Genomic DNA, 23,564 nt, shown 5'->3' with positions numbered 1-23,564 from the left:
CTTATAGTGATAGCCCCCAGGATGAAACTCCTCCAGAAGGGCGTGGTGCGACACTTAATTGTCCAGTATCTCAGACTTGTCTGGTGGAGATCAAAGCAGTAATGGAGTGGGTGGTCTGGGCTGGAGATCTGGCATGCATCTGCAATGTAGTCAGCCTGGAACGCGGCCTCTGATTCCACCAAGCTTAACAGACAGAAAGCACAAACTGAGGGTGGAATCTGTTCTGGTGTTTTTGAAATACTAAAGTGACACGCGTTTGCTTTTTCCGATGTGGGGTTTCATAAAGAACCCTGACACTAGGCATGTGTCCAATTAAAATAATGTCACCAAGACAAAGAGGTCACATCTAAATGTGATTCTGCTCTTTCTCTGCCTTTGAAATGTTCCATCTCCTTTGCCACAGCCAGATGTTCCCTGCACCCGTAAAATGGCTCGCCTAGTATACAATGCACTATATGCTTTCTTTTATCTGGGCTGTTGTGTGCATTCTGAGATTACAATGTGTCGATGTTGTGTTTTGTATTCTTCTTTGCGTGATTTTGAATTGTGTTGAGCAGTGCCTCACAAATAACGCATGCATAAACATACATCCATTTGTGACAACTGACATTTGACAGGGTGAAAATGGCTTATCAGTCTCAGGACATAAATGTTCAATTACTTAGGTTGGCCAGACTGCCTCCCACAGCATTTAGTATGACATTGTGAGGTCCTCTGTCAGTTCAATTCCCATATATCTTGTTTACAATAGCTTTTTGACTACTTTATTTTCTGTCCCTGTCGACGTCTAAAAAAACCTCTCCACCAGAGGTTGAGTTCAGTGCCCTCCACTACTTTACTGAGAAGATTTATGAGGGTAATTTTGAAGAGTAACCACCCCACTGAGAGGAGGTAAAGTGGTCAGCTTTTTTAACCTTCCTTGCCCAATTTGATTGGATTTGTCCTTTGCTTACACGGTGGCAAACAAGGCCACTCTAAGGTAAGAACTATCACTTAAGTGTAGAAGGACACCCAGCTCAGCAGTCAAACTGGTAAGGAACTGGAACAACTGGTGGCCCAATTGGATTCCAGGCCATAAAATGCTGTTGTCAGCTGGAGCGCACGGCACCTAAAACACTCAAATAAATACTAAAAACGGATTGGTCATACAGTGCTGCCGAGGAAATGAAACCTTGTCAATGCACTGTGCATCTCCTTGAAGAAGGACTTCATGTCTTCTAAGCCAAAGAAGTATAAATGTCCTTTCAGAGCAGAAGATAATGATGCAATTCCAGTCAACAAAGCGGCACAATCTCAGTGACTGCGGTGCTGCTGCAGCTAGAATGGCTAGGTGCTGACATCATAGTTTCAAGTTGTAATGTCATGTGCACAAGTACAGTGAAAGGCCTTGCAAAACACTCCAATCTAAAGTATGTTACGGGATGGGGGATGTGACTCTAAATACACACTATGGCAAAATAGCAATTTTATTGAGAAAGGTATTAGGCTCAGGGATGCTGAATGAATGAAGGGCATTTTATTTTTGTGTAAAAGCACCAGTTGGCAACCCATTCCTTATGGGATTAATTGACATAAACAAACATTACAAGAATTCACTGTCATGATTCTGTGATAATTCTTGATGCTTGTAATATTACATATAGTAGTAACACTTGCTGTGATCCACCTGTGTGGAATTCATGTGTTTACAGTACCCTCTATCACCCATAATACAATATACGACGAGCAAAAAGCATCCGTAACTACTCGTGGCTCCTTATAACAGCCTTGACAAAAGCAAGAGTTAAATTCTCTGAAGATTTAGAAGCACTGAGTACTATTAAATGCAATGCCCTGGCTTTCTCCCCATGTTATTTTCCCCACAAGCAAAGATTCAACTTAACATCAGGGAGGCACCTCTTCCCGTGAGAATCATTACCTGCACTTAACATTCTCTCCTTCGTGGCCTCATCACATAAAAACACCAGAGGTTGTTACTGCTTTTTAATCTCTTTTAAAAACTGAACGTCATGAAAAACGAAAAATGTTTTCCAAGTTGAGAAACTCTTCTCCATATCGGGATAAGATAACTAACACAGATAAGGTCAAAACAATGCCCCCATGACTATAAATGCAATATTTTGTATAGCTTTATGTTCCTTACACATTCTGCATATCAATATAGCAACTTATTTTCATGTTTCACCCGTTTTGCAACACCTCAGACACTACGTTTGTCATGAGAAAAGCCTCACACAGCCCAGGGCGCACCTCTTTTGAAGCATGCAAGGTCTGCTTTTACACCTCTCCATTTTGTGTATTCTTCTTGTTTTGTATGACACCTCACTCCTACAGACAAGCTGGCAGGATTTTGTTTTATTAGGCTGTTCTTCCTCTTCCAAACATGGCCATTTGCATTTTAAACATGTCAATGAAATGGCTTCCTCTCCAGCGACTGTCGGTGAGTTTGGCTGCAGAGCATAAGGTGTCTGGTTTGTATAACAAAATGCACCCATTTGGATACATATTTGGTCCATTTGTATCAGGGCAGAACACATAGCACTTTTTGCACTTTCCACTGGCACTTATTGTATTCTTTCCAGCATGGAATTAAATGAAGTATATTTCTCGGGCCTCCATGGTTTTTCCTTTTAATGGTTTCAGTGTGAGTACCTGCTGAATTCCATGGTCATTTTTTCTCTCACGCACCGGCCACCATTCCCCTTAGCCTGAGCACAGACCCTCAAACTTCTTTGCTACAGACAGGTAATCTGGCATTTGCCCGAAATGCCAGATGGCCAGTCCGCCTCTGGCTACAGAACACATAGGTGCCACAATTACTCAATACTAGTCCATCTAAACAGAGATAAACGTGTGCAGGCAGCCCATGGTGCTCCAGGGTGAAGACTATGTTATTGCTGCATTGATAAATGACATGATCAATTGATTAGATAGTATAAAGGTTTGCTATAAGGAGATGGATTAAAAAAAACGCATTTCAGTGGGAATGTCTTCCAGAGAATCAATGTTTGACCTACTTTTTTAGTTAACTGAAAACGATGCAGGTTTTTTTTTTTCTCACTTCATCATAGGGAACTAAGTTAGATTGGGAAAAGGCAACATGTTTAAAGAGTAATTGTAACTTGTTAACGTAATTGTTCTAAGCGATTCCGGACCACGTTAGCGCTATGATCGCAAAGGGATAGTTCACTGAAATTCCAAAAGTAGATATCCTTTTGGTTTTGTTATCCTTGCTACTGTCACCAAATGCATTTTTCTTTTGTGCTTGTGTCCAAAGAACAATGCAAGTCAATATCCCAGATAAAATCATTTTTCGTTTTTTATGTCCAAATCATTTTAAAATAACTGTATAGTTAAAAAAAACACATTTTAGACACTTTGGAATGATTTGGCAATGAAACGTCTATCTATCAAGGAAGGTTATACTCATAATGCAAAGTGGAGTTCAGCCAACCACCTCTGGTACACTTTACTTTCTGTGACCTAGTTAACTCTTAGACCATTTTGCTGTGCCGAAGTAAAATATCCTGTTGTATAGTAATGTCATCTGGGGGAACAACATTAACCTGCTTACAGGAGGACAGTATCAAAGGAACAATATTCTTCACCAACACAGGTGGTTTAAGTTTTAAGTTCAAGATTCAAGTGGTTGACATACCATCCCAATGACAAAGGACCATCATACTTGTTCAAAGATGAATCACCAACTTCCTTCTGTTTTGTTCGTTCCTCTCCTCCCTCTCATATTGTACTGTTAGCCTCCTAGCCTCCACTCACAATGCAAATTGTCAGAGATACCATGCAGCTACGTGGGAGAGCTGCCGAGGAGCACAGCTCTTGTGCTTAATGGATTGCCGCATTTGCTCTCCTTACCGGCAGAGATCCACCGTCGAGCCTCGTCGAGCCTCCCTAATTTGTCTTGTTACATTGAGGTTAAACATTTTATTAGTAGCTCTCTTTTTTTTATCCTCGGCTGACTTCATTACGTCAAAGCATTTATGGGGCTCCATTTGCTTACGAATGTCTTTAAGGGTGGACGAGGCGACCGCATTAGCTTGGTGTCGCCGTGATATCCTTCCCCTTACCTTCCTCAGATTTGTGTAAGCTTACACAGAAGGTGGAATAATTCAAATAGGTATTTTGGGGGTTGGGGAAAGACTAAAGCTAACTGTCTGCTCTAGCATAAGAAAGATGCTGAGAATTGACATACTTTCATATCATGAAATTATGCATAAAGGACAATAATGACAATGCACTACTCCAGCACCATAAAAGGCCAAAGCGGCATTTAACAAAATGTAATTTGTCCCGAGAGCTGAGCTGTGTGGAGGGTATAGAGATAGTGGGTCTTTGGTACGAGGACTCGGGGAAACACAACAATATAAACGTCAACCTTGTGGCCATAGCCAACGCCAGCGAGGAGTGACAGCTGGCATTTGTCAGACACGTTCTCCAACTTACCCTTTCGTCCCAAAACACAAACAGCTGTGTTATGGGGGAAACAAATGCAACTGTGTTTTCTGTCTTTACCTGCCACATTCTGACAGGTGTTTGACACCTACTTTCTCTCACCACTCCTGTTTCTATGAGCAGGCAGGGAGGTGACAACAGCTTCCTTTTGTAATGTACGTCTGAGCTGCAGTTGTTCCTGACAGGCAAGTGTATTCTAAAACAATGGAAATTAGGTAGCTTGTCAGTTAAAGAGGTGAAGAGAGGGAGGGAGAGGGAGGGTGGCTGCGCAGAGGAGGAAGGGAGTGGAGGGGGGACTGTTGCTTTTGACAGGTGAAAGAGGGAATAAACTAGGCTATACCATACCTTGCTGCATGAGGGAGCCCACACCGAACCAGAAGCTGTTAAGGAGGGTGAAGTTGTTCTCCACCACATCGGATCCGGGATTGCAGGGATGGGCGTCGTACCATTCGTACGGACTGAATCTACAGGGAGACAGGTGGAGAATGATATCAGGAACAAAGGCTCCAGTGTACCACAATTTCGGCATAATAGTGTATTGTTACTGTGGGGCTCAGTTAACCCTGATGAGGCATGGGGAAAGAGATAATGTGCATTAGAATTCAATCCCTTTCTCACCAACATCAATATCAATATAGAAATAACGGATACTCATTTAGCCACCAATGTTTGCATATAGAAATGATATACAAAGAGAAAAATTAGTTTGAAGGAAAACTATGACTCAAAGCAGTTTAATAATCAATGATATAACTGTGTTCATACTGTAATATGGGGATGGGGGGGGGTAATATAGGGATTTAAACAGATCTGAAATATGGCTCCCAAGTTTACATGTTTTATGCATGGGTATACCTATCTTGGATTCATTTCATGCTCTTGGCCAGTAATCCTGTGGCTTTTGGGTTTGAACCATAGTAATGCATCTCAAATTGGTTCTAATAAGACCGGAACAGAAGCTGTGCTTAATAATACATTCTAGTTCTCTGCATCGAATGCTCTCCGCTGGATAGAGCACTCCTGATGTGTCCTTGAGCCTAGCACTTAACCTGAATTTCACCTGACAAAACCACCCATGAAGTGTTAGCCTACGGTGTCCCTTAAGAACTGTGCAACTGTGGGCACAAATTACAGGGTGCAAAAGGAGCCATATTTTCATATGGCTTTTTACTCGCTGTAAAGATGTCCACATGTATTGTTTTCAGTAAATTGATTGTTAGTGGTACATTTGACATAGCATTTGTCAGTTGTGTTAACGTGCTCTTATGTGTCCTTGATGATAGCTGTCTGTCAACCCTGTTCAAATCAAAAAGTTTGCCGTACCTTTATATATCTCTGTGCTCAAAGGTAGCCAACTGTACACAAAAATGCCACTTTCAGGACGACAGATATTGAAATGTCATTTTGTGATAGAACGTGAGGCATGCAACGCTGAAAATGTAGTAGTATAAAACCTGTGAAGCCCGTGGATCCATGTCCTCTGCCATTTAGTGTAACCTCTTTTCAAGGTGCTGCACACCATAAATCCTTTAATATAGATGAAACAGTCACTTTTAAAGGCTGATGGAGAGATAAAACATGCTAAATGTCAGTGATTTCCCTTCCTGAAATTAATTTGGAAAATATTTTCAAATACGATTTGATTTATTCGGGGGGTTTTGCTGTCAGAGGAGAGGAAGAGGAGGCTTAGATCCTTCGAAGCCAGATAGCAACTCTTCTTAAAATATGCTGCTTCTATTTACTGACTTTCGTGAAAGTTGGCCAATGAGTGGAGAAAATAAGGTAACTATATTTTGATAGTCCATCAGTAACATTTTAAACTTAATATCTACTAACCCTAGCACTAAACCTAATCTTAACCCTTACCCTTATTCTAAACCTAACCCTAACCGTAACCTTAGCAAGCAGCTGCTATCAACAAATAGTTTGTTGATAGTATGATGCTCTACAGATTATCCTAATAAAGTATGTCCGAAAATAGTCTCTTTTCAAAAAGAAGAAACTAAATCAAGACCTTCAAGTTGGATGTCAAATGCCAATGCTCTATTTTTACCTCGTCAGTCACTGTGACATTTACTTTGAGCGATATTTGTGTGTGAGGATCATATACAGTGTCAATAAAGTGTCTTCCGATACATTAGTTTATTTAATGCAGTGCTTCCCAAACTTTTTATAGTCCCGTACCCCTTCAAACATTCAACCTCCAGCTGCGTGCCCCCTCTAGCACCATGGTCAGCGTACTCTCTAATGTTGTTTTTTGCCATCATTGAAAGCCTGCCACACACACACACACACACACACACACACACACACACACACACACACACACACACACACACACACACACACACACACACACACTATACGATACATTTATTAAACATAAGAATGAATGTGAGTTTGTCACAACCCGGCTCATGGGAAGTGACAAAGAGCTCTTATAGGACCAGGGCACAAATAATAATAATATAATAATATTCAATAATTTTGCTCTTTATTTAGCCATTTTACATATAAAACCTTATTTGTTCATCAAAAAGGGTGAATAACTCACCACAGGTTAATGAGAAGGGTATGCTTGAAAGGATGCACATAACTTTGCAATGTTGGGTTGTATTGGAGAGAGTCTTAGTCTTAAATCATTTTCCACACACAGTCTGTGCCTGTATTTAGTTTTCATGCTAGTGAGGGCCGAGAATCCACTCTCACATAGGTACGTGGTTGCAAAGGGCATCAGTTGCCAAGACAAGAAACTCGGAGCGCAGCCCTCTCCAGCAATCTGGCAGTGGCTTCTGATTAAATTACATTTTCACAGAACAGCTTGTTGCAATTTCGATGAGGCTCTCTTGTTCATATATCGGTAAGTGGACTGGAGGCAGGGCATGAAAGGGATAACGAATCCAATTGTTTGTGTCGTCCGTTTCGGGAAAGTACCTGTGTAATTGCGCACCCAGCTTACTCAGGTGCTTCACTATATCACATTTGACATTGTCCGTAAGCTTGAGTTCATTTGCACACAAAAAAATCATACAATGATGGAAAGACCTGTGTGTTGTCCTTGTTAATGCAGAAAGAAAAGAGCTCCAACTTTTTAATCATAGCCTCAATTTTGTCCTGCACATTGAATATAGTTGCAGAGAGTCCCTGTAATACTAGACTCAGACCACTCAGGTGAGAAAAAACATCACCCAGATAGGCCAGTCGTGTGAGAAACTCATCATCATGCAAGCGGTCAGACAAGTGAAAATTATGGTCAGTAAAGAAAACTTTAAGCTCATCTCTCAATTCAAAAAAACATGTCTATACCTTGCCCCTTGATAACCAGCACACTTCTGTATGTTGTAAAAGCGTTACATGGTTACTGCCCATATCATTGCATAATGCAGAAAATAAACGAGAGGTCAGGGGCCTTGCTTTAACAAAGTTAACCATTTTCACTGTAGTGTCCAAAACGTCTTTCAAACTGTCAGGCACTCCATTGGCAGCAAGAGCCTCTCGGTGGATGCTGCAGTGTAGCCAAGTGGCGTCGGGAGCAAGCGTTTGCACGCGCGTTACCACTCCACTATGTCTCCCTGTCATGGCTTTTGCGCCATCAGTACAGATACCAACACATCTTGACCACCAAAGTCCATTTGATGTCACAAAGATGTGCAGTACTTTAAAAATATCCTCTCATGTTGTCCTGGTTTCCAGTGGTTTTCAGAAGAGGATGTCTTCCTTAATTGACACCCCATAAACGTAACGGACATATACCAGGAGATGTGCCAGGCCTGCCACGTCTGACTCATCCAGCTGTAACGAATAGAATTCACTGGCTTGTATGCGAAGCAGTAATTGTTTCAAAACATATCCTGCCATGTAACTGATGCGTCGTGAAAAAGTGTTGTTTGATGAAGCAATGTCTGTATAGTTTTTTGGGCCTTTTCGACCAGCATTGTCCTAGCGATATCCGCCGAAGCAGGAAGAATTAAGTCCTCCACAATAGTATGGGGCTTGCCTGTCCTAGCCACTTGGTAGCTCACCTCTTATTAATGGTATCTGTTGCTTTTATACATGTCTTACTACTCGAAAGTTGTCTTTATTCTCGCTCAAAAAACTCCCGTGGCTTATAATTTCACATTTTCATGTTTTAAATACCTGCGCAAGAGTGAAGGTTTCCTGTGAGAGAGTAACGGTTAATGTGATTGGATGTTAATTATTTGACTAGGCTACCTGTATTTGACATTGTGTTGCTATTTTGCTGAACACTAGATGGTTTAATTTTATTTTTGGCAGTGAAATGAGGCTACTCAGGCAAGAACAAAAACCTCACCCAAATGTATAGCCCCGTTGTAAAATATAAAATGTACTGTTTGAAAATGTGAAGACATTGGCATTGCCCGTACCCCTGGGGGAATGCCTGATTTAATGGAACACATAGCTTTGCATCTCCATTTGCCTCCATTTAATGGGGGAGGTGTTTAAAGATGGCGGCATCCATGCACTTAATACAAATTCGTTGTTTAACAAATTCTCTGTATTGTTCATTGCTCTATGTTACAATATTTTTGTATCGTCATTAGCACAGTATGTACAGTATACATGAACACAATTTAAGCAGACAATTTTAAAAACAAAAAAGCAGATTGTGCTGATTTATTGGCGCATTGAACCATGTCACGCACCGTAATTTAAAAACTAAATGGATGGTTGTAAAACCATGACGTCATATTTTAATTCCAAAATCTTTGTGCATTTCATTAAATCTGGTCACACTCTAATGATGCAACAATCTCTCCAAAAAATCAGTCCTCTAAATAGCCTGAATGAGATTCAGAAAGCAAACCCTCGCCTCTCCCTCATTCTCGGCAGCTAGACAGACAGCAGAAGCACCTGAAGCGGTAACTCAAAGAAATTGAAACTTGGCCAATGTGTTGCTATTTGAAAAGATAAGGATGACTGGGGAAAAACTCCATTATTACACACTTGCTAGAGCGTAAGTTCTTATCAACATTGGCATGGTATAGAATAAGTCTTATTTTGTAATCTGTATTCCAATGCCCATTTTTATCTTATGGAATTTCAAAGATATATATTTTCCAGTTCCTGGATAGTGTATTGCAGCATTGAAGCTTGTGATGATTTCTACCCCCCTAGTTACATCCTTAAAGAGATCCCAGGTTTTAAGAGCACTGGTAAGGCAAGTGCATATACTCTGCCGGGCACTGCTCAATGTTTTCTCTTTCGTACTTAGAGCATGGTTGCTTGTGATTCATTTTCTGTTTTCACGCTTCTGTAAGCACTCGAGTAGGTTTCCCATATTGTTGACCTATAGTCATGGATTCCAAGATGGCTGTGGCAAAACATAAGGTTTAGTGCTTTCATAGTTCTCTTCTCATGAGTGCCTGCTCAGTGACATGGATCGTGATTGTCCAGAAAAGCTTTTGACTTCAAAGTTGTCTGAATTGTTTTAAACTATAGACTATCAGTACAGTACGTGCCTACCTGATATTGAACACATACATTTGCCTCTTTCGTCAAAGCGTCCTGGTTTTTCTAACATCTCAAGCACCCATACATCAAACTGCTATTCAAGCCTTATTTTGGCTCAAATCACTTGTGCTCGCTTTCTAGGCAGGTCTCCAAAGAATGATGCAACAGTCAGAGATTCTTTTCTAGTTATACTTATAGAACAGGGTGCTAAAACGAGCTTGTGAGCTTGTCTCAAGACATAATGGAAGAGGTTTGAGGAGTGCAGCTGGCTCCTCTCAGAACCCCAAGCCCCTTCAAAAGCTCCACATTCTCAGAACTTCCTCAAGCACCACTCTGCATTTGGAGGCACCAGGAAGCGGTGAGAAGCAGTGACAATGACCACCCAAGGCGAGGAGGATGCCTGTAAGTGGCACATGGGTTCTTTTCTTTCTCTCTTATGTAAAGAATGCCACAAAGTCTCAGGAACACATAGGGAAATATTGAAAAAATCAGAGATACTCTTCAATGATCTCAATCTATACTAATTTCATGCATTTACTAATAAGTTCAACTTTCAATGATTTTCAATGATTTGTGGGGAATGTGGAAATGATAACAAGCACAGGTAAATGTTATGAGGGACATTATTTTTTATTATTATCAAATGTATTTTCCCAGGTATCGGCAGGTATTTATTTCTATACATTTCAAAGACAAAAGTTGTTCAAAGAAGCATTACAACTGCAGAGAAATTATGCAGGAAACGCTTTGAATTGGAGAGCATAACTTCGCTGGTGGTTTGCTACTCTCATCCTTTTCTTCCACTGCTGGGCTCCACAGAGCCCACGCTGACATAACTGCCTTGATCACTACCCACCAGCTCACACAAAATGTTGGACTTGTACCAATTGAACATGGACCTACTGCCGAGTAGAGACCTCTCCTTATCCCCAAATGATGGAATCACTTGAGACGATCATTGACTGACTCAGTTCTGCAGAGATTCGGATTGGCCAGCCTCCTTTTGTGCATTATATCTACCCAGATAAAACATTTCCACATAGCTGCAACCATACACAGTTGCGGGCATTAAAATGTTAGGTTGCGCCTTGGTTTTGGCATGTTCAACATGGTGCTCTCCTAGTGAGAGACAGTGATGTCACAAAAAACTATATCACTGTGCAAATAATTTTTTTATCTAACTTTTTAGTGCCTGCAACTGTAACTTAGCTCTACAAGTAGAATAAACAAAATATATCACTCTCAATAAAGTTCAATAAACACAAACACACACAGACAGGCAGAACAGGAAGTAGCCAAGAAAAGTCTGGGACTCACCTAGCGATGACGAAGAGGACACAGCTGACGCCTAGGTAGGCCAGCAGGATATAGACCCAGATGTCAGGGGTCATGGGGTTGAGGAAGGAGAAGAAGCCGTTGTTGGTGGTGTTGGGCTTGCGATACAGGATGCTGATGCCCATGCTCATGAAGGGCTTGGAGAAGTCCACAACCTTCTCACGCAGGTAGGTAATGGTAAGAGGGGCCACAGCCAAGTCGGCTCTCTGTAGGTGAGACAAGAGAAGGGACGATCAGTCAAACAATCAGACCCTTTCGCTAACTTTATTACCTTTCTTACCCCAAAGTCATAAGACTGCTGAACAGTTAATTAAACAGCTACCCGGACTTTGTGCTTTTCACCCCCTACCTACAATACATGCACATAGTGCTTCAATCAATCAATCATTCACCTAACCAAACCTACATGTACATATTACCTCAATCAATCACCCAACTACCTTGTACCCCAGTACACTGACTCGGTACCGGTAATCCTTGTATATAGCCTGTATATAGCCGCATTATTGTTATTTTAGTGTTATTTTATGACTATTTTATTTGTATGCATTTGTTCATTTTCTTACTTTTTAACTGCATTATTGGGAAAGGACTCGTAAGTAAGCATTTCACGGTAAAGTCTACAGTTGTTGTAGATTGGCGCATGTGACTAACATTTGATTTGAGCTTCTTTTGCTGGTACTTTCATATGTTCTTCAGGTATTTTTGAAAATCATAGATCTGCATGAACCATTTTTGTTACATCAAAAAGGTACATGAAACTTGAAAACCAGTTTGAGGAAAATAAAACACATTGTTAGTTTCATAACAAGTACAGTGGCTTGCGAAAGTATTCACCCGCTTGTCATTTTTCCTATTTTGTTGCCTTACAACCTGGAATTAAAATAGATTTTTGGGGGGTTTGTATCATTTGATTTACACAACATGCCTACCACTTTGAAGATGCTAAATATTTTTTTATATAAAACAAACAAGAAATAAGACAAAAAAAAACCCGGAAAACTTGAGCGTGCATAACTATTCAACCCCCACAAAGTCAATAATTTTGTAGAGACACCTTTTGCAGCAACTACAGCTGCAAGTCTCTTGAGGTATGTCTCTACAAGCTTGACACATCTAGCCACTGGGATTTTTGCCCATTCTTCAAGGCAAAACTGCTCCAGCTCCTTCAAGTTGGATGGGTCCCGCTGGTGTACAGCAAAGTCATACTACATATTCTCAATTGGATTGAGGTCTGGGCTTTGACTAGGCCATTCCAAGACATTTAAATGTTTCCTCTTAACCAATCGAGTGTTGCTTTAGAAGTATGCTTAGGGTCATTGTCCTGCTGGAAGGTGAACCTCCATCCCAGTCTCAAATCTCTGGAAGACTGAAACAGGTTTCCCTCAAGAATTTCCCTGTATTTAGCGTCATCCATCATTCCTTCAATTCTGACCAGTTTCCCAGTCCCTGTCAATGAAAAACATCCCCGCAGCATGATGGTGCCACCACCATGCTTCACTGTGGGGATGTTGTTCTCAGGGTGATGAAAGGTGTTGGGTTTGCGCAAGACATAGCATGTTCCTTAATGGTCAAAAAGCTCAATTTTAGTCTCATCTGACCAGAGTACGTTCTTCCTTTTGTTTGGGGAGTCTCCCACATTTCTTTCTTTAAGCAATGGTTTTTTTCTGGCCACTCTTCCGTAAAGCCCAGCTCTGTGGAGTGTAAGGCTTAAAGTGGTCCTATGGACAGATACTCCAATCTCCGCTGTGGAGCTTTGCAGCTCCTTCAGGGTTAACTTTGGTCTCTTTGTTGCCTCTCTGATTAATGCCCTCCTTGCCTGGTCCATGAGTGTTGGTGGGTGGCCCTCTCTTGACAGGTTTGTTGTGGTGCCATATTCTTTCCATTTTTTAATAATGGATTTAATGGTGCTCTGTGGGATTTTCAAAGTTTCAGATATTTTTTTATAACTCTACCCTGATCTGTACTTCTCCACAACTTTGTCCTTGACCTGTTTGGAGACCTTGCTTGGTGGTGCCCCTTGCTTAGTGGTGTTGCAGACTCTGGGGCCTTTCAGAACAGGTGTACATATACTGAGATTATGTGACACAGATTGCACACAGGTGGACTTTATTTAACTAATTATGTGACTTCTGAAGGTAATTGGTTGCACCAGATCCTATTTAGGGGCTTCATATCAAAGGTGGTGAATACATATGCACGCACAACTTTTCAGTTAAAATTGTATTTTAATTTTTAAACAAGGTATTTTTTTAATTTCACTTCACCAATTTGGACTATTTTGTGTATGTCCATTACATGAAATCCAAATAAAAATCTATTTAATTTACAGGTTGTAATACAACAAAATAGGAAAAACGCCAAGGGGGATGAATACTTTTGCAAGGCACTGCATTAAGTCCTGTAACATATGACATAATTTGATCAAATAAAAGTTAAGTTGAACTTTACACCAAAGTAATTTAGCGGAGAACACAGGTTGCCCCCTCCCTCCAATCTTTTTTGTTGTTGCTCTCTACATAAGAAATTATGAACACCTGCCCCAATGAATCACAAGAAACATTCCCACCAGCTTCTCCCCATGCCCCCACTATCTGGAGCCTGGTGCCTTCTGACTAGCCTAATATAGCTCTCTGAGATACTGCCCTGGCAGGGTCTGACGGCGAACGTTGCGGCCCATGATTTTGCGTCTGGCTGCATATTCAGAAGGTCACCATTTACATTGCCTCCCCCCACACCTCCAACACATCAGGGTTGGACAGGAGATTAATGAAACCAGCTGCTTGGTTCACGCTTGGATAACTCCCTTCATCGGAACCGAAGGAAACTCACAATGGGGTTTGGGGCCAATCTCTTTTTCTTCCTTTTTGAGTGGTGGCAGAGGAACAGCGCTCAGTGTGCTAGCACCAGAATGTCCCTGATGGAGGTCAGTTAAATTAGGTATTGGTGTGTACATTGGCAAGTGTGGAGGATGTCTAGTTCTGTAGATCATATGAACGTCTGAATTACCAGAACCCTGCTCATTATAAAGAAAATGCTCATAAGTATTCCAAGGAACAAATGTAGCTGATCTGTACTACCCAACCCAACATTATTTGGACAATCAAAGACATACTGTAATTTTTTTTGTAATTTGTAATGTATGGACAAGGCTGGCAATGCCCTTCAATCCCCTTCATTTAATTTGCTTAGCTGACATGCTGTCATTACAATGTAGAACAATAACCACCAACATTTGAAAATAAAATGCTTCTGTGGTGTCATTGACATATTTTCTTTGCTGTCACTACCATAGCTCAGTCACTCCCCCCTTCCAACAAAATGACAAATAACTATTCTAACATTCAGAGCAGTCAATGGGGGTCAGTTTAAGAAAATGGTTGAACTCTGCGTGTGACCGTTTGGATTATACCTGTGCCTGTGGCCAACACTGTGGTGGCTAAACACAAGAAAGCTTAACAAAGAGACAGTGTGGGCACAGGAAATCTGTCATGTGGTGCAATCCACTGTGCCCTCATTAAACATTTACGTTTACAACACACACCCGCTTCTTCTGTTCTCTGTCGCCGACTGCCGCTTTTCAAGCTAGCTGCCACTCAACCGGAAGACCTAGCAGCAGGTGATCCCAGCCAATCTCAGCCAACCCTATGGTGGGCTAATATACACGCTGCACGGCTATTTTCTGCTTAGACACGTATTGCCGAGTCCACGCGTGATAACCTGATAGTACCCTGCTGAGTGCCACATGGCTCTGTGTTATCTGTGGGCGTGCAGATGGTATTGTAAGCTTAGAGCTGTGCTACCTTCATACTACCACACCTGATGACATTCTGTAGGATACATACAATTACACCTAGATCAACACTCCCATCAGAGGTTAACTGTAACAATCTGTGTTACCTGCAGTCCCTTGACATTTACTGGTTTTAACGTTTGAGGGGTTTGATTATTTAGTCTTATAGGTGTATTGAATGATAATCTTGGACAGCGCCGGAGAGCATTTGCCTCACAAATGACACAGTTCGCCACATTTCCTGTACCTCTTAACTCGATGATTGTTTTACAAAGATTTGCATACGGTGCTCCAACTGCCTCATTGTCCACCACTGTTTCAATTTGCATATATGACTGGAGAAATGTGGTCCCGGGTAATTCCATCGTCTGACTCTACAGTACGTCCCACTTGAATAGCAAAGGATTGCAGAGTGATAATGGAATTTGCATTACTATAACATCAACCAATCCTTCAAGTAGAATTCTAAAGCACAAAAACACTATAATGTAGCAGAATAATGTAGCTGTGGTTGTTGATGCAATTGAAAGTCATGCTGCCCGTCCGTCAAAATGACAGCTCTGACCACTATCCCGCCCTCACTAGTCAAAACCCCCTCTGCGTTCCACTGTAAAACCAATCAGGTCTGCGACCCTCAGATAGAGACCCACGTGCATGTACGTGCCTAGGACTGCAAATAAAGCCCTTTTTCAATCCAATATCTTGCCAAGGTCCCAAATCCAGTCTGCTATCTCTACATGTAGACAATGAGATGCGTGGCTTGCCGTGGCGTGCATTGGTTTCGCCGTAACCTTCCTGTGTATCTTTCGGCGCAAGAGATTAATTGAACAGAAACAAATGATGTGTTAAGCTCGCTATTAATACTGGCATCAACATCGTGATTAATTGGATCATCTATTGTGACTAAATCAAGTTTAACATGACCTGTTGCATAATTTAACGCCTTTCCCACAATGCCCTTTGGCTTTGTAGTGGGCTTTAACGACTCTGAGGAAAATAACGTCTGCTATGCTGCACATGGGCACGGAAGGCTTTTTCTATTTAATTAGCCACAACACACATACACTCTTTCTCATTCAAGACTTATCCCATTTGTAATTACACACAACGGCCAATTAATCATGCATATTATGCACATTTACATGTGTATGCATAGACAGAAAGATATTCACGTGACGCACACAAAGTTTGACCTGTAGGTGAGACACACTGCAATACTTCTTTCTTTGTTTATTCAATAGTACAGTCTCAGGAAATGTATATAAAAACACTAACCCAGCTACATGCATGCATGTTTTTAGTTTTTAGAAATCAGAGACAATTCGCTCCTTCCTACACGTTGACATCAGTTGACATCAGACATAACAACAAAGACTTTATTTTGTCATTCCACATTTGCTTCTTTGTTTGACAAGGCTCGGTGACCTACAAAAGATGAATGAAGGCTTACAACTGCTTTTAATAAACCCACACGAGTACTGCACCGTTGAGTAATGAAACAATGATTTATGTGAGATTGTGGGCTGACAGGATGAATCAGCTAAAAACAACCGCAGACGGCTTTGTTTTGCTTGTTGTCTTCCTTAAACCAATTAATTAATCTAACTAGATGGCACGTTGGGTGAGTTGTCAATAGTAAACAGCAGCATTGTAATGTAGTATGGTGGGGGTTAATAAATATCTGAAGGAAATACATTTAACCGATAAATAACATTTGACACTGTCCATTAATATAGCAACCACTCCCCGTGTACTATTTTTGTTTGTTTTTCAGAAAGATTTGTTTGCTGTCACTGTCATCTGAGCTCATACCTCTGTTCATTTGCATAAAAGCATCCCAGAAACATATCCATGACTTCCATTGGATGTCAAACCTGCCAGCACATTAGCCAATGACGCATGGTAATTCTGGTTTGGGATGAACAGAATGCAGCACCACGGCCATGATTCCAATCCTTGGGATAAGGTTGTCAAATCAAATTGTATTGGTCACATACATGTGTTTAGCAGATGTTATTGCATGTGTAGGGAAATGCTTGTGTTTCTAGCTCCAACAGTGCAGTAATATCTAACAGGTAATGTCTAACAATTTCACAACAATACGCACAATTTACTTTTATAGAAACCAATATCCATCCAAGTTCCTCATGGCAATTCCAGGTCAGTTCTCTTGAGCTGACTCCAAAGTGTCCTTTTCCTGTCTGCTGATTCAAGATCAGCTTATCAGTATAGACAGGAGGAAGAAAAGTTCGGAGCCAAAAAATAGAACCAGCTAAATAAATCCATACACTGTAGCAGTGGTGATGCTGTGTAGGCTATTCAAATAAAGAGCAGTAGCACAGGGAGACAGTCTATAGCACACTTACTCTTTACATACTGTGCAAGGAACATACTAGATCAAAACCTAGTCCTATATTACTGTATTCTACAAACATGATGAGGATAATAGGCAGACCTACAGTATGTAATATCTGAATGGAACATTGGTGTTCTTGATTACTCTACTATCAGCTGACATTACTCTCATGGAAGCAATAGACCCAAATACAGTAGAACTGTAGAAAAGATCGGGAAGCATCCTCATTTCTACCAAAGCCAAGATAAGTGTTTAGGAATTACTGGGCACATAGACCTCTTCAGCCAACTATTTAACTGTGAAGAACTGCTGAGAGTGAACTCAAACCATAAATCAAAATATGGAGGACCGCTTCAATTAATCTGCATTATACTAAGTATATGTTGCCCATAACACACTATAGGGGGCAAATGTGTTGGAGTGCACTGACTACAGTACAAAGTACATTTCACAGCATGGGATATATGAATGGAGATAGATACAGGTGGTCTGAAACTTGCTTTGTTTTTCTCAAATGTGCTCTACTGTATTGTCTAGATAGCGTTGAAGCCCAGACTGAATCACATTGTTTCCCGTAAAACAAAAGTGAAAGACTGAAATCAGTGTGTATATCCAGGCTATTGTCTAGATAGTGTCTATTGGTAACATTCAACTCTGTCAAATCAAATGAAATCGACTTTTTATTGTCGCATGCTTCGTAAACAATGTGTATACTAACAGTGAAATGCTTACTTACAGGCCCTTCCAACAATGCAGAATACAATAATGATAATGATAAAAATAATATAAAAAAAATAGTAAGCTGCAATAACATACATGCGTAGCCTATGTTTACTGTTCATTAAGAAGAAAGCATGTATTTCTATAAGCAAAATTTCCTGCCTTAATCTCTTAGTTCCCCCTTAAGGTTACAAATATCAACCTGGATCTGACTAAGGTAGAGATTAAGTGCTGCGGCACTAGCCCACCTTTCCTAACCCTTTCTGCACCTAGCCATTGACTCGAACCGTCCCGACTCACACCCTCTCCCTTCTCTAAATGCCACTTAAACTATTACAACTTTTCCATCCGAGCACATCGTTGACCAGGGGGGCTGAGGACAAGGAGAGGGCGATGGGGAGGGACACTCTCAACAGACTAGCAGGGCACTGTCCTTGTCAATGTCAGCTATATTTTAACAGCCTTTGATGCTTTCATCTGATGCGTTCAAAACCAACTTTAATATGTTGCTATACTTTTATTCTTCATAGTATGTCTTAAATCCTTATATTTGTTGTAAAAAAACACATTAAGTTTGATTGTGATAAGTTTCAAATCAGATTCTAACAGACAAAAACAGGGTCCCAACAAACAAGACAAATGATTTGAAACAGGTTTGTCTCAGAACTAAATTATTGAATCTGTAGTCAAAACATCTAATCATTTACATTGTTGAACACCAGCTATAAGCAATAGTAAGACGGTAATAGTAACAGTCAGAAGGTAACTGGTAGTCCAACTCACGTGTTCCATCAGCTCCTTGATCATGCCGTTCCACTGGCCCTTGTCGTCCTGCGATCCGTACTTCCCATCAGGCACCAGGCGGATCTCGTAGGTGAAGCCCAGGATGCTGGCCAGCTCCTTGAGCAGGTCGATACAGAATCCCTCGAAACGGTCGTTGCCCACCAGCGCCTTGTCAGACTTCTTAAGCATGACATATGGCTCCTCCTGCGCAGACACAAAAAATCTAATGGAAACCAGCGTTGAGGTCAGCTTTTTCCATTTGTTCTTCGGCACACGCACCTAATTGAGGCAAAGTGATCTGGGCTGATAAGTCGTTGTTGGGCTGATAAGTGCTGATAAGACAGGAAGACTCCGGTCCAATGTGTGGTTAGCTGCACTGTATGTTTAAATATGGACGAGTGGAATGGTTTTCCTTGCATTAATAGAATGTACAGTGCATTCGGAAAGTATTCAGACCCTTTTACTTTTTCCACATTGTGTTACGTTACAGGCTTTTCTAAAATGTATTAAATAAATACTTTCCCTCCTCAATCTACACACAATACCCCATAATGACAAAGCAAAAACATTTTTTTATTTTACTGCAAATTAATACCATATTCAGACTCTTTGCTATGAGACTCAAAATTGAGCTCAGGTACATCCTGTTTCCATTAACTATCCTTGAGATGTTTCTACAACTTGATTGGAGTCCATCTGTGGTAAATTCAATTGATTGGACATGATTTGGAAAGGCACACACCTGTCTATATAATGTCCCACAGTTGACAGTGCATGTCAGAGCAAAGACCGAGACAGGATTGTGTCGAGGCACAGATATGGGGAAGAACACCAAAAAAATGTCTGCAGCATTGAAGGTCCCTACGAACACAGTGGCCTCCTTCATTCTTAAATGGAAGAAGTTTGGAACCACCAAGACTCTTCCTAGAGCTGGCCTCCTGGCCAAACTGAGAAATTGGGGGAGAAGGGCCTTGGTCAGGGAGGTGACCAACAACCCGATGGTCACTCTGAAGGAGCTCCAGAGTTCTGTGGAGATGGGAGAATCTTCCAGAGGGACAACCATCTCTGCAGCACTCCACCAATCAGGCCTTTATGCTAGAGTGGCCAGACGGAAGCCACTTCTAGGTAAAAGGCACATGACAGCCCACTTGGCATGAATGCCAAGTGTTACGTCTGGAGGAAACCTGGCACCATCCCTACAAGGAAGCATAGTGGTGGGAGCATCATGCTGTGGGGGCGGTTTTCAGCGGCATGGACTGGGAGACTAGTCAGGATCGAGGGAAAGATGAACGGAGCAAACTACAGAGAGATCCTTGATGAAAACCTGCTCCAGAGCGCTCAAGACCTCAGACTGGACGAAGGTTCAACTTCCAACTGTCACATCCTGACCATAGTAAGCTGTTATTTTCTATGGTAGAGTAAGTCAGGGCGTGACAGGGGGGTTCTAGTTTAGTTTTTTCTATGTTGTTATGACCTAGTTTTGTATTTCTATGTTGGGCTTTGTTTGGGATGATCTCCAATTAGAAGTAGCTGGTCATCGTTGTCTCTAATTGGAGGTCATATTTAAGTTGGTGTTTGTCCCACCTGGGTTTGTGGGAGATTCATTTTGAGTAGTGTATGTTTCACCTCTGCGTCACGGTTTGTTGTTTTGTCATTCAGTTTATTTATGTATTGCTTAGTTTCACAGTGTAAATAAAATGTGGAACAACACACACTCTGCACTTTGGTCCGCTTCTCCTTTCGACAACCGTGACACCAACAGGACAACGACCCTAAGCCCATAGCCAAGACAACGCAGGAGTGGCTTCGAGACAAGTCTCTGAATGTCCGGACTTGAACACGATCAAACATCTCTGGAGAGACTTGAAAATAGCTGTGCAGCGATGCTCCCATCCAACCTGACAGAGCTTGAGAGGATCTGCAGAGAAGAATGGGAAAAACTCCCCAAATACAGATGTGCCAAGCTTGTCGAAGACTCGAGGCTGTAGTCGCTGACAAAGGTGCTTCAACAAAGTACTGAGTAAGTGGTCTGAATACTTATGTAAATGTCCTATTTCAGCTTTTTATTGTTAATAACTTTGCTACATTTTTAAAAACCTGTTTTTGCTTTGTCATTATGGGGTATTGTGTGTAGATTGATGAGGGGGAAAAAACTATTTAATACATTTTAGAATAAGGCTGTAACGCAACAAAATGTGGAAAAAGTCAAGGGGTCTGAATACTTTCCAAAAAGTATTCGACAGGAAAATCTATCTGATTTAAGTGACGGCTATGCTGTGCAATCTGAGAAATGTACAGCATGCAATAGGAAGTCTCGTTGATATACAATAGATGGTGAATCTAGGCACTCCAAAATAGCCTCTGCAGTCAGCCAACCTTCCCTGGCCGTTCCCCCTCCCACATCCCTGCCTACTGACCCTTGTAGACATTGTATACTACAGTGCGATGCAGTTCATGGTCAGAGAGCCAGAGGTCTTTACTGCCCTGTAATATTCTCCCTGGCTCCTCATAATATCAGGTGGAAGAAAAGCTTGATTAGGAATAGAATGCTTCAATGAAATGGAACATGCCTGAAATGTTGCTGTCTCCAGGTAATGCCTATTGCCATGAACAATGGTTAAACTATAACCATGAACAATGGTTAAACTCTCAAAGAAAAGATGGTGGATGGCTCGATATTTCCATTTATTTAATGTCTTCCACTATCTGTCTGCAAAATAGGGCCCATAGATATCCCACTGTGCATTTTTTGAAGACATGGTTGTCCACTTCCTCATGGACTATTTATTATTTATTGCTTCCGATGGTCAGCCATACAATTAATGAAGTCTGTTCATAAGCAGAGTAATTGATTCTCCAGTCAAGGTGACCTCTGCTTTTGTATTCCCATCGGCCACGTCTTTGTGTTACACAAAGCTGCAAGGAAAGCCGTTAAAGAGGGGGGAACAACCAGTCATAACACGGTTTACCACTCGGTCAGAAAAACGTGTGTTTCACAGGGTGGGGTTAGCTATGCCTATGGTGGCAAAGAAAGGGATTGATGTATATTATAATGATGCTGTGGCAAAATATGGAAATCACTGTTGTTTCAAATCATGTTGTCTTGATGGTAAATGCCTTGAAGGGAGGTCTTGGTGGAAGAATCAAAACACATCTAACACCCCTGGTTTAGCACATCCTAGTCTGACACTTATCAGGTGTCCTTTTCTACACCCAAAACACCATCTCAGGGACAGGAAAATGTCGAGTAAATAATTGGCTGCAATCCTAATATGTAGCTAGTTGGCCGTTTGCAAATAGGACGTTACCTTTAAATACATGATAACCAAGGAATACTTGATAATAATGCATTTAGATAGAAAGCGAGAGCTTAGTGGAAAACTTTGTTCAAGTTGTCCAATTATCTTGATCCAAAAGTTTGCGTGTTGAGGGGGGAAGAAAAAAGTCATTACCATCTGTTTCTAGCCTTCCCAACTCTTTAAATTCCCCAAGGTTTGGACTCAAATCAAAGTGTTTAAACCAGTTTCACACTCTCTAGCACAGCATGGGTTTACATAAGAAAACGGGGAAGGAGATATGCAGACACAGTTACAGGCAATGGAGTGAAAACAATTAATGTGAGAGCTGGGAAAAACATTAAATATCTTAATCTCTTCGTAGAATGCGAGAAGTTATCGCCATAAAACTGTCAGACGTCTTGTTCGCAGATCGCTGCGATCCGTTTGATGCAATGTCATTAAGCTCAGAATGGATAAAAAACACAGACACTGATATTAGTGCTGCTGATGCTCTATTCTCATTCTGCTTTTACAATCTAAAAGTGTTGATTTCTAGAATACTCCATGATACACTGTCAAACGATGCAGCTGATGCTTGCAAGTGGCTGATTTGGACCTAAACCTTACTCCTGGATTGAAAAGCATGTCCAATGGGGAATTTCCATAGGAAATGTTTTTTAGTCCACGAATAGGCTTAATCTGGCTCAAAGAAACTGACCCTAAATCTTATTATTTTGTGTGTTTATTTTTGGCTGCAGCTCTAAACAACACCTGTTTTATGGTTCTATTTCTTGTCTTTGTGATTGAAGTTGCTACTCCCCATGGTTGGCACCAGAAGGCACTGATTATATCTCTTCTAAACCTCACTCGGTCATAATTATAGCCTTGCGCTCCAATCGAGGCTTAATGAGAGTGTTTATCATTGTTGATAACTTGTGTGTCCGTCCAGAAAAAGCTCGTGGGGGACGTTCATTGTCAGCACCTCGGTGATAGCTCCACAAAGACCCTCGAACCTCCCAGTTCCCAGCGTATGAATACACAATAGACGATCTGCAAATGAATGTGGAAAGCTGGTGGGAGAGAACACCTGTTTATTTCCTAACATGTAATTAATGGATATTTTATACGTAGACTGGTCCAGTGTGGCTCCCTGTCTTCTTCTCTACGGGCTCCTTGCACTGCAAGTGCCTCACATCCCCATGGTGATCTTAATGTGACATAATGATGATCTACAGTACATCCCTTGACAATCCAAGCTGGACTCAGATTGGCGAGGTAAATTCCAGGTGGTGTTCAGTTAATTCACTGTGATTAATTTGACAGATATCTCTGATTTCCCAGTCTGAGTGATGGTAGC

The 23,564-nt window shown here is 41.3% G+C and overlaps 1 protein-coding gene across 1 annotated transcript in view; it reads right to left on the bottom strand.

Moving 5' to 3' along the window:
* The window catches only part of LOC115176750 (glutamate receptor ionotropic, kainate 3), a 115,277-nt gene that overhangs the window by 8,244 nt on the left and 83,469 nt on the right, over nucleotides 1-23,564 (bottom strand). Inside the window, exons 10-12 of the mRNA XM_029737004.1 lie at nucleotides 18,930-19,133; nucleotides 11,260-11,483; nucleotides 4,816-4,934 (exon numbers count right to left, since the gene is read on the bottom strand). Coding sequence (XP_029592864.1) covers nucleotides 4,816-4,934; nucleotides 11,260-11,483; nucleotides 18,930-19,133 — 547 coding nt within the window. The remainder of the gene's footprint in view (nucleotides 1-4,815; nucleotides 4,935-11,259; nucleotides 11,484-18,929; nucleotides 19,134-23,564) is intronic.

The sequence above is a fragment of the Salmo trutta genome, chromosome 3 (assembly GCF_901001165.1).
Source record: "Salmo trutta chromosome 3, fSalTru1.1, whole genome shotgun sequence".
In the NCBI taxonomy this organism is placed as follows: Eukaryota; Metazoa; Chordata; class Actinopteri; order Salmoniformes; family Salmonidae; genus Salmo; species Salmo trutta.
The sequence above is the reverse complement of the archived record's forward strand: the minus strand, read 5'-3'. Positions and strand labels throughout refer to the sequence as shown.